This window comes from Nycticebus coucang, chromosome 10, assembly GCF_027406575.1.
Source record: "Nycticebus coucang isolate mNycCou1 chromosome 10, mNycCou1.pri, whole genome shotgun sequence".
Classification (NCBI taxonomy): domain Eukaryota; kingdom Metazoa; phylum Chordata; class Mammalia; order Primates; family Lorisidae; genus Nycticebus; species Nycticebus coucang.
The window spans coordinates 9,332,767-9,347,033 of NC_069789.1; the positions used below are offsets into that span (position 1 = coordinate 9,332,767).

Below are 14,267 nucleotides of genomic sequence, written 5' to 3' on the forward strand. Positions count from 1 at the left end.
TGGAATCCAAGAAGGGGAAGAAAAAGAAGGTGTTGTGTAAAAAGTACTTGAGGAAATAATGATGGAGGCATCCAGACTAGAAAGGAGGAAGTAAAATTATTTACAGATGACATGATCTTCTAGGTAGAAAACTTTAAAGAATCTACAAAACAAAAACCTCTCAGAACTAATATATGAATTCAGCAAAGCAGCAGGCTACAAAATCAACATGTAAAAATCAGTTGTGAGCAATGAACAATCCAAAAAGGAAATTAATAAAATGATTCAATTTACAATAGCATCAAACAGAATAAAATACTTATGAATTAAATCAACCAAAGAGTTGAAAGGTTTGTGTACTGAAAACTATAAATTATTACAGAAAGAAATTAAAGATGACCTAAATAAACAGAATGACATCCTATATCCATGAGTTGGAAAACTTAATATTGTTAAGATGCCAGTATTATGTAAAACAATCCATAGATTTGGTACCGTCTCTATCAAAATCCCATGACCTCTTATCTTAAAATTCATATGAGTCCTCAAGGAATCCTGAGTAGCCAAAAACAATCTTGAAAAACAAATATGGAAGATTCTAAGTTCATGGTTTTAAAATTTACAATTACAGTAATCAAAACAGTGTGATACCAGCGTAAAGAGGGAGATACAGTTAATTGGAATAGAATAGACAGCCCAGGTATGTGGTCAAGTGATTACGACAAGAGTGCTAAGATCAGTTAAAGGGCAGGCCCTTCAATAAATAGTGTTGGGCCTAACTACATAGCCACATGCAAAAGAATAAAGTTAGCCCCTTACCTAATGTAATGTACATGGAAAGTAACTCAAAATGGATCAAAGATTTAAACATAAGAGCTAAAGCTATGGAACTCTTAGAAGAAAATCTGGGGAAAATCATCACAATGTTAGATTTAGTGATATTAGCTATCATACCAAAGGCAGAGACCAAAACAGAAAAAGTAAATCAATGTAACTTCATTAAAATTAAGCTGAAGTATACTCTTAAAAATGGTCAAAAGGGTAAATTTATAATATGTATATTTTACCACAATAAAATATTTTTTAAGGAAATCATGGTGAAAAACTTCCCATATTTGGCAAAACACATAAACCTGCAGACTCAAGAAGCTAACTGAACCTTAAACAGCTGAAGCCCCAAAACTTCCATGCAAAGACTGTGAATCATACTCAAACTTTCAGAAGGTTAAGACAAAAATAATTTCTGAAAAGCAGCAAAAGGAAAACAATTTGAATGACAGTGATTTTATCATCAGAAATCATGGAGACCAGATAAAGTAACACATTTTTTTAAAGTACTGAAATAATAGAGCTATTAACCAGAAAAACCTAAATTCAGCAAAATATCCTTCAGGAATGAAGGGAGAAATCAAGATATTTCAGATGAATGAAAACCGAAAGAACTTGTCAGCAACAGACGTATTCTAAAAGAATAGCTAAAGGAAGTTCTCTAAACAGAAAGAAAATTATAAAAGAAGAATCTGCGAGGATCAAGAGGGAAGAAAGAGCACAGTCAGCAAAAATGTGAGTAAGTAAAATAGACTTTCTTCATCCACTTTTCTATAGTATAGTTTGATAGTTGAAGCAAAACTTAAAACACTATCTGATATGGTTCTAAATGTATGTAGTTAGAAATATTTAGGACAATTACGTTCCAGTGGGAGAGGGTAGGAGATCTAAAGGGAGGTACGGTTTCTGCCCTTGACTTGAACTGGTAAAATAACTACAGGAGTGGAGCTTGCTAAGTTATGTACATGGAATGTAAGACCTAGAGCAGGCACTAGCAAAATTAGTGGGGTATACTCAAAACACTGTAGAACAGAATTCCGTAAATGTTCATGTAATCCACAGGAATGCAGGAAAAAGAAACAAAATATAAAATGGCAGGCTCAAACCTTAATATATTAATAATTACATTTTGGGTGGTGCCTGTGGCTCAGTGGGTAGGGCGCCAGCCCCATATACCGAGGCTGGTGGGTTCAAAACCAGCCCTGGCCAGCTGAAACACCATGGCAACTGCAACGAAAAATAGGTGTTGTGGTGGGCACCTGTAGTCCCAGCTACCTGGGAGGCTGAGACCAGAGAATTGCTTAAGTCCAAGAGTTGGAGGTTGCTGTGAGCTGTGATGCATAGCCCTCTACCCAGGGCGACAGCTTGAAACTTTGTCTCAAAAATAATGATAATAATAATAATTACATTTTAAATTACGTAAATTGTCTCTGTCAAGAAAAGTAAAATGTCTGAATACACTATTTAAAAGACAGATTGATAGAACGGTTTTTTTTAAAAAAAATCAAGTATATACTGTCTATAAGAAACTCTCTTTGAATATAATGATATAGGCAGGTTGAAAGTAAAAGGATGGAAAAAGATGTATTATGAAAACACAATCAAAAGAAAGAACTGGCTGTAATAATATCAGAGAAAGTAGATTTTAGGGCAAAGAAAATTCTCCTAGAGGAATATTATCTAATGAAAAAAAGGTCAGTCTACCAAAAAGACATAGTAATACTAAATATACGTACAATAAACAACACAGTTGCAAAATATGGAAAACAAAAACTGATAAAACTAGAGGAAAAGTAAATAAACAAATCCATGAGATTATCTGGGAACATCACAACCCCTCTGTCAAGAGGTGATAGAGCAACTAGACAGAAAATCAGCAAGGGTATAGAACAATTGCGTAATTACCATCGACCAACATGATCTAATTGACGTTTAGAAAACACTCCACCCAACAAGAGCAGAATGCACATTTTTTTAAGTAATCACAGAAATACCAAGATAGATCATATTTGAAGTTATAAAACAAATCTCAATAAATATAAAATGATTCAAGTCATGCGAAGTAAATTCTCTGACAATGGAATTAACAATATTTGGAACAAACCAGATCCATACCTCCTAGCTCTGTGTGTAGCCTGGCACATTGTGCGACACGTAGGGTCTTGGGTTGCCCTTATAATTTATTTTATCCAGTCTCCTCCTCATTCAATTGAAGAAACTGACTCTCAGGAGGGGGCATGCTTCTTCAGGGTCTCTCTCAGGTGCTCAATAGATAGTCATTGGATTGACTCATAGATTAAACGTAGTGACGTGACAACCCTTTTTCAGGAATAGTTACCACACTGAAGGCACAGACCTGAGCTCACCACATGGGTAACCCTCCTGCGCTTCCCCTGCGCTGCCCCGTCACTCCCTCCTCTGCTTATGGCTCTGGAGCTGCCTAATGTGTTGTGGTTCTTTCTTCTTACATTTGCACTTTGAACGCCCCTGCCCTCCCACTCTACCTCCAGCACGCTTCCTTCTTTCTGAGATGGGCAGAATAAAAAACCTGCTTCCATTTTTCCCTGTTGTGGCCTGATTCCAGAAGTTCTCATCATCCATGCGTTTCTGAGTTTATATACATATTTAAATCATGCTTGGGGAAGTCATTTACTGGCTTCCTCAGGCTTATGGTGGAAACTATAGGAGATCCTTGATAAGTGTAATATATTTCTATTAAAAATTAATATGAAAGCTATATTGTTTCCAACTTTAAATCATAACTTGATTTAATTCATTTTATTTAATATATGGCCACAATTCTAAAATTACTTTTAAAGACGATGGGAGATTCAAATCAGTTCTGGGGGCCCTTTCTTTATTCCTTAGTAAACCATGTGTCTGTCATGTGGCAGACAATCTATGCCGCCATTTCTCCTGTGACATTTACAGTCTGTACGTGGGTACAGCAAGCACTCCCCTTGGAGGCTTCAAATGAGTCCTCTGTGAAAGATTATGTGCAGGCTCTTTTTAAATGCTACTATTAAAAAAATAAAATTTAATGGAAAGAGATAAGCATTTCCCAACACAAGCCAGCTCCAATTTTATATTTTCTTAATCTGCTTTATATGCTGCTGCAGGGAATTAAACCGAAATTGTCCTCTCGGACGTGTGTGTATGTGGCAGTCAGGAGGGGATGGGAGAAGGGAGACACAGAGCTGCTGGAAACAATTTTTCTGCTTTGTCAGATTTATTGTGACTTTATTTGGGGGGGGGTGTAGAGGAAGGACGCCCTCCTCACCTTCCATGGGCTAAATGGCTGTGCCTCGGGCCACCCAGGACTCTCTTCCTACCTCGCAGGCCCAGCTCTCCAGGAAGCTAGGTGGTGTCCAAGAAGAGGACCAGATGTCCTCTGTCACGAGGTCTAGGCTGCAGCTGCCTGCCCGCCCAGCGTGTCACTTCATTCATTCATACATCCTCCTACACACGCAAGAGTCACTGACATATTTTGCACATTATGAGTCCTACTTCTTTCTTCTTCTTTTTCTCCTTTTCTCTTCCATATCTGCCCATCACTCAAAGACAATTTAAATGTTTACATGCTAATCAGACCTATATTTAGTTTTACTTGATGGACAAATGACGTGGGATTTTTTTCCCAGTTTCTTCAGATTAGTCCTCTGCCCCAACCTGTACCCATTTCTTCTCTGCTTCTAGCCACTCTAGTGGACAAGATCCTCTAATCTTAGTATCTCAAGCCCAGGGATTGGGAGCGTATCGGGTGCTATATTCACCACCAAATAAGAGAATACAGAACATGACCAGCAGCATCTGGACTAGGAAGACTCCTGTGGCCTTTCAGGATGTCTCTCTCAGAAGCCATGTCCAAGAGACCTTCAGGTTTCTCTCCCGGGAGGCCACAAACTGCAATCATGGAATGGACAGTGGGTTGAGTCCTGAGAGCTGAGTGATCACCCTCTGCCCACCTCTCAGGCCAGGCAGCCTCGGGAAGTAGCTCCTTCCATGCCATGAGAGTGGGCCAGGATGATCCTTGTGGTCCTTCCTAAGACTGGAAGGTGTGGACATGAGGCCTGGGGAAGGCCAGGCAGCTCCCTCTTCCTGCAGTCACTGTAATTCCAGGCTGGCTGTGGGGCTGGAAGCCTCCTGCTGACATGTGGGCACTAGCCCTGCCATAGGACGGGCACATCTGTCCCTTCAGTGGACAGGAGAGTCTTGGCCTTGGAGGATTACACCTGATTCTTAAAGTTGCCAAGGGGAGAAAGTGAAACTTACAACTGGAACTGGAAGGAAGGTGTGAGGAAGGAAGATCGGAGCCAACGTTATGTTTGAAAACATGAACATCACCATGATGTTGCCAGGGTGATGATAAGACAGTTTTGCCATTATCCTCTGAGTCAAATCACAAAGTAGCATAGATCATTCCTCAGGTGAGGAACCAAAGACATGTAACTGGGAGGACAAAAAAGAAGCTGGTTTGGGAATTCTGAGGAAACAAGCTGGGCCCTCCCCCAGCAGAGGGCGTCTGTGAGGGCAGGCTTGGGAGTCCCTCTGCAGAGAGCTTTCCAGGCTGCCTTCTGGGCCCGTCATCTTCCTTTGCCAGATCACAAGCACATCTGGCCAGCGGTGGAGTAAAAGGGAAAAGAGGAACATCTGAGAGTCCTTTCAAGTCAGAGTTTCCCATGAAGGCTCTCTGTGATCCAGGAAACCTCTCTCCACAACCGTATGCCACACAGGTCTCTGCCTCAGACCTGAAGATGTCCAGAGCAGCAAAGGACACAGGGCAGTTTGGAGAAAAGAGAATAAATCATGAGGTGTGTGCTCCCTGAACGGCATCAAACATTTGTTTTTAATCTTCTGTGCAGAGAAATCTCAGAAAGCTCAGCTGCCTGCAAAGTGGGGCTGCTTCCAGCCCCTCCCCTCCAATCCCAGACAACCCTCCACCTCGGGATCTGCTGGCATTTGCGTGCAGACTCACATCTCCTCCCCATTGTTTAGTAGGTCGGCCCCAGCTACTCCCTGCGCTCCAGCCTGTGCTGTCGGGGCTGAGGGGCCTGACTGCCAGAGCGGAGATCTCTCCAGCTGGGGGGCCAGGGGCTGAGGCGCTATGCCTCTCTCCCTTTCTCTCCCAGCAGCTAAACCTAGACTCACTCTGCCTACCCATTTTCCTTCCAACCTAAAGGGAACATTTTAAAAGCAGCAAAAAAAGAAGGCAGGAGCACAGGCTGAAGCACTGTCAGCCTGAATGCTCTGTTTCTCCAGGCTTCAGCTTTCCCCTCAGCAGAAACAAAGGGGCCCCACTGTGAGGCTGTGGTGAGAAGGAAGGGCCACGCCTTGACCACCAGAGTACTTTCCAGCTCTAACATCTCTGTGGCTTTAGATGTTCGTACCCAAGAATTCCACCCCTAGGAAATTGTCTTAATATCCAGCAAAGTCTTAATGCTAGAAGGTCTGCATCACATCATAATAACTGGACATGATCTCAATTTCAAGGAGTAGTTTAGTAAACAATGGTTCAGGAACAAGATAGAATTCATTATATATAGCCATTAACAGGGCAGTTAATGCTCACTGTGAACTGACATTGGATAGTGAATCGTTGCTGTTATTCGAGAGTTCACCGTATCAGTTGTCTTGGACTCTGAGGGCGCATTGGAGCCTCCTGGATCCTCATCGTCACTCCCAGGTGCCTGCCTAGGTTCGGGGCACTGGTGTCTCCTTCGGAGCTCTGTGCATCCGAGGCTGAGAGCTGGGTACTACTGCCAGGTCCTTTGCTAGGTGCTTAATAGCCACCAGAGTCACATTTTTACATGTCTCCTGGGTGCATCAAATACAACGGACACCCCTCCCCTCAGCTCATCCCATCTCCCGTTTGAGCAAAGCAAGATGGAATACTGCTTTCTATTTATTGCACAAATATTTCTGAGGGTATTCTGATTATTCAGAGCTCCATAACAAACCACCCCAAAACTCAGTGGAGTAGAACAATAAAATTATGCTCACAGATTCTGTGGGTCAAGAATTTAAACACAGCACCATGGGGATGACTTTCCTCTTCTCTACGTTTCCACGGTGTCTGGTGTTGCGTCTGCAGAGATAAACACTGCTGTCTCTGGCCAGGGTTGGAATCATCTTGAGGCTTCTTTACGTACATGTCTAGTGTTTTGGCTAGGATGACTTGAAAGATGAACTCAGCTAAGCGTTTCAACCACAGCACCTGTGCATGGCCTTTTTCCATGTGACCTGGGCTTCCTCAGCATGGTGGCTTGAGCTTCCAGGAGCAAAATTCTAGTGAGCAAGGCTTTTTTGATCCAACCTTGGAAGTAAACAGCTTTACTTCCACTGTACTATTACTGGAGTAATTACAAGCCCACACAGATTTCAGAAATATATATTTTTTTATTAAATCATAGCTGTGTACATTAACGCAATCATGGGGCACCATGCTCTGGTTTTATATACAATTTGAAATATTTTCATCACACTGGTTAACATAGCCTTCCTGGCATTTTCTTAGTTATTGTGTTAAGACATTTATATTCTACATTTAGTAAATTTCACATGTACCCTTGTAAGATGCACCGTAGGTGTGGTCCACCAATTACCCTCCCTCCACCCATCCTCCCCTCTCCCTCAGAAATATGAAGACAGAATGGGTAAGATTTAGTAATGGACTGAATATGGGGAGGACATGCTGGTGCTGTAATGTCATATGATACAAAAAGAATACAAGAACACATGTATGTAATAATCACAGTGCATGTAGATGAGAATTGAATGTAAATGCAGTAAAGAAAAAGGATGTTAAAGTGGCAGCAGCATGGCGTGTCATCTTTCATGTGACTTAGTCATTTTAGTGACACTTCTTAAACCTCTACGCATCAAACCCTAACAATCCCTGAAGATCACCGGTTGTCACTGAACCCCAGCATGACTCAGATAGTGAGTCTGCTTTCCAAACACCACATTCAGAAGTCACTTTCTGTTCTGGCTCAGAGAAGGACAGTTCTGTGAGCTGTGTACTTCACCAGGCCTGGTTTACCCCTGGTGTCATGGGGGAAAGATGGGAAAGAGACAGGGCCCACCTGTGTCGAGGACTAATCTGTCTTCTGTCTTTTCTCTTTAGGCTTTTGATATTATGCGAGTGACACATGGCAGAGAGCACAGCCTAATTGAAGATTTGATTCTACTCCTAGAAGAATGTGATGCCAATATAAGAGCATCCTAAGGGAACCCATTCCAGGGACAAATGGCTTTACCTTTAGTGAATGCCTTATTGAGGTCACACACGGTATGCTTTGTTTGATGTGTGAACCTCTCCTATTGGAAATGCTGTTCTGTGTTTATGTAGGTAAATAAGGGCAGACATATGGTTTGTAAACCACAAGAATCATTAGTTATAGAGAAGCACGATTATAATAAATTCAAAAATGTGGTCGAAAATGCCATCTGGTAGTTTGTTTTCTTTGCTTACACACTGGCGATTTTATTGTTTAAGTTCTCAGCATTCATGAGAGAAAATTCTATTCTAGGCATGACAGAATAAGTTACAACTTTCTCCTTGATACATATGTAGAGATAATTGGGTAAAAATCACTATTTTCACATGTGCTTCCAAGCAAAATGTTAATGTCCATTTTGGCGAGAAGCAGAATTTTGAGATGTTATCTTTACTCTTTTTGATAAATGTGTCTATTAGTTACTTCCAAATGTTGTCTCCAACATAGTAAGTTTTATCCTAAATCTTAGAAAATGGTCATTTTAGGTGTTATTAGAAAAGGATAGGAAATCTTAATGCCAAGAAAGAAAATGTTTTTTAAATGTCTCACACCTCTTTGTGTAAATCTTTCTCATAAGCATGTTATAACTCTTTGTGTATGCCATCTTTTTTTTTCCTGAAATTTTTTTCTGTAATTTCTCCAATCTGTGGTTTGACATGTGAGTATGATACACAGCCCAAAGCTCTGTTATCCTGCAGGAAGCAGGGCGCAAGCGTCCCAGCTCAAATCAGACTTGCTTTCTTTCCTTTTTCCTTTTTATTATTTCCCAATTATTTGGTCTTCTTTCTGCTTTCCCCATTGAGGGAAGAAATTGTAGCCATCACTGCAATTTTCCATAGTAATCCTTAAACTTTTTTGGTGTTATAGAACATATAGTCACTTTGAATCTGTGGACCATCTTTCTAGAGAAATACGAAGTCTTCCCTCAGTATCCATGGGGGATTTGTTCCAGGACTACCTGGATGCCAGAATCTGTCAGTGCTCAAAGTCCTTGATAAAAAATGGTGCGTTATTTGCCTAGAATCTGTACACTTTAAGTCATGTCTGTATTACTTGTACTATCTAATACAATGTAAATGCTATATAAAGGTACAATGTGCTATTTGTGGAATAATGACAACAAGAGTCTGTACTTGTTCAGTGTGGGTGCTGTTTGATTTTAAATATTTCCAGTCCATGGTTCGTTGAGTCCACAGATGCCAAACCTGCTGTAGGGCGGGCCATCGTGCATGGGAACAGTTTGCTTTTAGGATCAGGGACTCTCGGACGTCTGTGGTGCATCAGTGGATTCCCTGGGGTCCTTCAAGTGAAAAAAAGACTTACTGCCTTTCAAAAACACTGGTGGCCATTGCATTGGTTCCTCATTTAAAATTCTTCAAGGAAGAAAACAATCTGAAACAGAAGGTAGAGGTAATACCTTTGATGCTAAACTAGCAGAATTCACTGATAGAAGCCCGTGTTTGCCAGTTTTCTGAATGAAATTTGTCAGTGATGATCCTGGATTAAGAGATTTGCCTTCACGCCTCCTAGAGAAAGCATGATAGGCTTTTAAATCCCTCTCAGCCAGCTTCTAGTTTTCTAAGAGCAACTGGCCCTGCTTGCATCAACTTTTAATAAAAAGCAAACATTTAAGCAAAGACAAACATTTACCAAACAACTTTACAGCAAAATAATTTTGGAGAAAGAGGAAAAGGAATGGAGAGCATAATTTAAACTCCATGTCAGCAGTGGCTGAGGATTTATTGCTACCCAGCCTCCACAACTGCTATTTCATTAATCCATAGTCATTGTAGCGGCAGGCTTTTTTCACATCAGTAACTTGATGTTATTAGTTGCTCTTCTGGGATGAGAACACATTTAAACTGAATGAACGCGCTGGGCATAATTTATAGCCATGCCACATGAATGCCAAGAGTGCGGGGAGGAAGGCTGCCTGGGAAGCCTGTTCACGATGGCTGCCTGGGACGTTCTTCCCAGCCGGGCAGAGCTGGGCGGGCAAGGACGCAGCCAGACAGCTGCAGACCACAGAGGCCGTTCAGCCAGCCTCACAGTGGGGGCTCACCCCTGAGTTAGATCTTGAAATTACTTCTCTGGCCCAGTCAGGAATTGATCCTCTGCTCACCCAGAGTAGCCCATTGGGATGTCACAGGGAGAAGATTCTGGGCTCTGTCTGTGGAGTATCCTGTAATCCTCCTGATGGGCAGTCATGGGTGGAAGCTTCAGGAAGACAACACAGCCCCCCTTTCCCCTAAGGCCTGTAAGAAATAGAACTGGTTGAGGAGGAGAACCAGAAACACTGCCCTTAAGGGGGACACGCTCTGAACTTTTTGAGGTTTGTAAGCGTCAAAATACTATTGGGGCAAAGTCAGTGTATTCAAAACTGATTCGAAACATACAAACACTTCTCGGTCTTTTATGGTTAGTTCGGCACTCTCCCACCCCTCTGGCAAGGGAATAAATTGTGTTCATCGTCTGAAGCATTTTGTTTATTTCAGTCATTTTTATTTCTTACCCATTCCCAGCCCCTTTGCAGACCCCCAGAGCCTCATTCCTCACCCCCTGCGGGTCCGTCCTCAGGGACCTCGCATCATCCTGCCCTTTCCTCTGCACCATCAGAGCTGCCAGAACAACCTTCTCAAAGTGCCTATTTCATCATTTCTTACAACCCTCTGCTCAAAAGCTTACAGTGGCCCCCGGTTGCCACTCAGATCCAGTGTCCAGACTGGCATTCGTGTCTGGAGACTACCCAGGCTACACTTAGCCCGTGCGAGCCTACCTCTTAGCTGGACTGGCCTCCCCAGCACGACCTCGTGACCTGCGCCCTCTTCATCCGTCCCTTGTTTTGTTCATACTGACTAAATTCCCCTTCTTTATCTATCTAAATCACATCTACTCTCAAAGGTCTAGTCCAAACATTTTAATTTCTTTTTTAAATTCAAATGTGTTATAATCTATAACCATAGGTAAATTTTCACGGTCAAGTCCTCATAGCTTTGGCTATTAGATTATTCAAGTTGAGTCTTTGTCTGACTTGTTTCTATCATGTTTGAAAAGGTAGAAACTTTAGGACACAGTGAGATGTTCCAGGCCCACTTCATACTTTTCTGCTTAGATATGGAACCAGACATTTCTCCAAGGAGCCCTGGTTTCTTTTAGTAAGGAGTGATGTTTAGAAACCTTGACCTGGGCACAGTTATCTGCTCATTGCTACCGAGGTGTCTTTGCTTCCTAGACCCTTTTAAAATAATGAGTTCACACTAATACCACCAATTAAAATCCAGCATCTGAATGGTTATTCATCTTTCTCCTCCCCTGTTTGTGCTTCTTTAATACATAAAAGATGGTTTTGAAATTACTGCACAACTATTCCCAGCAGCAAACCTACTAAGTAAATCTTCAGATCCCTTTCTGGTGCTTGTTTTTCCTTAGGCAAACAGGTTGTAAAATCAGAATACTGGGTTTAGAAGTTACTTGACTGTTGGGTGTCGGGGCATACACCTATAGTCCCAGCTACGTGGGAGGCTGAGGCAGGAAGATCATTCGAACCCAGGAGCCCAAGGCTGTAGTGAGCTAAGAATATACCACTGCATTCCAGTGTAGGTGACAGAGTGAGACTCTGTATCTTTAAAAAAGTGACGTGAATTCTTTTCTGTAGGATTATGTATTCCACTTGAGGTCCAATGAGGTTTGTTTCTATTTGAATCAGCATTAGGATTTTCCTATTATTTTTGATTTATATTGGGACATGTACATATTAATAGCTATCAATACAAACATGTTATAGTTTGCTATTATAAATAATACTGTAATGAATAGCCTTGGCCATGTTTGTTGCTTTTTTTTTTTACATGTGTTTATTAGGTTTCCAATTTTTGCCTTCACAAAATTAAAAAGGCTTAAAATTTAACAATAACAATGTTTAAGGACTAGAAACAAAAACCTTGTAAAGAATGAACGAAGATAAATACATATGGAAAAGAAATCAGACGATTACTGCAATGAAGTATTAAGCAATAATAATAATGCAAAGAAAGTAACATTCACATTGTCAAGAGTATGTCTATTATAGAATGCTTTGCCTCTGAGGTTCAGTATGGAGTCATCAATTACCTTCTTATATTTTTTCCCAAAGTCTCAAAAAAATAAACAACTAATATTTATAAATAAAAATAAAAGATAATTTCAAAACACAGATCATGCCAAATCTTATAGACAATAGGAAAAGAAGAAATACTTCAAAATCATTCTGCTTAATCTGGATACACCTGATATTAAAATTGGAAAAAATACATTATTATAAAGATGAAATTACAAACATAATTCACTTTTAAATGAGGATGCAGTATCCTGTATCCTAAACAATATATTAACAAGTTGAAGTAAAAATGAATGTTTAAGTAATGTACTTGAGTCAAAATCAAGAATTAGTCATTATCTTTTTTTTTTTTCTTTTCCTTACCCTCACCCCCTCCCTCCTTCTCTGTATGCTCTCCCCTTACCCCATGCCCCACCCTTTTCCCATTGCTGGAGATGTTTAGGGTAATTTCCTACAACTGGAGTTGCTGAGTCAAAGGGTAAATGCATACATAATTTTATAGGGTGCCGTTAAATTCACCTCAAGCCGGGCTATATAACAGGGCCCATTTACCCTCAGCCTTGTCAATAGAGTGGGTTGTCCAGCTTCTGATGATTTTGCTAAGCTGAGAAGTGAGAAATGGTATCTCAATTGCATTTTTCTTATTAGTGATGTGAAGTGTCTTTGAAAATATTTAAAAGCCTATGCCTTTTTGTAAACAATCTTTACATGTCTTTTGTCTTCTATCAAGATTTTTGGTCTTCTTAATCTTTAGTCCTTTATATATTGAGGAGCTCACTCCTTTCTCTGTGATATTTAATCTTCCAGTTTGTCGTTAGATTTTTGACTTTACGTTAGGCTTTTGCCCTGAGTTTTTCTGTATAGCATTTTCAAAAATATTCCATAATTCCATTCCGTGATAAACCGGAGTCCAGTTGTAAAGGTAAGTACCGCCAACCTTCCCCATATGGTTCTTGATTCTTAAATATTCATGAGCTAAGTTGATATTTTAGAATTTATTCTTTTACCCATTCTGTGACCATGTCTTCAGCTAGCACTTTGCTTGGTTAAGGTTTTTCACCTGATAGAGTGATTCATATTTTCCTTCCTAACTGGTTCTTAGTAGTCTTGCCTTTTTGGGTTGGTTCAGTTTTCCACTGAACTTGGTAATACAGTTTCTGAGATGCATTTCAAAGAATCCCTGGGGTTTAGGCATGGTTTTCCTTAACCCCATTGTATAGTAGCAGTTCAATGGTGCAGTGGTCAATCAACCCAATCTGCTCCTGAGGCTTGACGAGCCCAAGTGGCCAGTTTGAGCTGAGTGAGAGTCTCAGCTTCCATAATAATGGAACCATTGTTGTATCCTCTTTTAGAAACCAGGACATTTACACCAGCAGATCCAAAAGTCACAGGAATAGGAAGAAAAAATTCTGCAAATGTGTTATTGTGATTGTCAGAGGCTACTCCCACCCCCTCATCTTCTGCTTAGTTCTTAAAATTGGTGTATATTTTGCCTATAAGAGAAACAGTTTTGTATAAAAAGTGGGGAACTAAGCCTTAGTACCTGTGGGACATGCCAGTGTATGGAACTTAGATCAACTGAAGGAGGTGGTCCATGTGGGGAGTTGATCAACCATGGAGGTCCTACTGTGGTTGTGTACTTATTTTAAATTCTCTTTAATTTTCTTCTGTTATGAGAAATCTTAGGCATGCCACAGTCATCTTGCTTATTGTGTATACTGTCTTTCACTCATGGTGGATAGCTTCCTTGTGTGCTTTGTAATTTTGATTGTGAATTTATTTTTAGTGTGCTTGGTTTTATGTACATGTATATTAAATGTAGTATGAGTCGAGAAACTATGTCGAGCAGTTTCACATTTTTCATATAAGCTTTGTCAGCAACAAGCATAAATATATATTAATTTTTCTGCTTGTACGTTTCTGCTGCATATGCTAGTATAATTTAAATGCAAAAATAAAAACTGTAGATTACATATACTTTTTTCTTCCGCCCCAAACTCTGAACATGAGCATACTTCCTTATAATCTTTATGAGGAAACAAAGCAAAATATCATTTCACTATCATTAGCATCCTGTAAGTAATGGG

The 14,267-nt window shown here is 40.5% G+C and overlaps 1 protein-coding gene across 2 annotated transcripts in view; it reads left to right on the forward strand.

Annotated features, from left to right (window-relative positions):
* SMYD3 (SET and MYND domain containing 3) overlaps positions 1-8,244 on the forward strand; it is a 607,450-nt gene extending 599,206 nt beyond the window's left edge. For both annotated transcript variants that reach the window (XM_053605887.1, XM_053605888.1), the window contains exon 12: positions 7,931-8,244. In XM_053605887.1, the coding sequence (XP_053461862.1) occupies positions 7,931-8,032 (102 nt within the window). In that variant the 3' untranslated portion in view covers positions 8,033-8,244. The remainder of the gene's footprint in view (positions 1-7,930) is intronic.
* Positions 8,245-14,267: the final 6,023 nt, after the last annotated feature.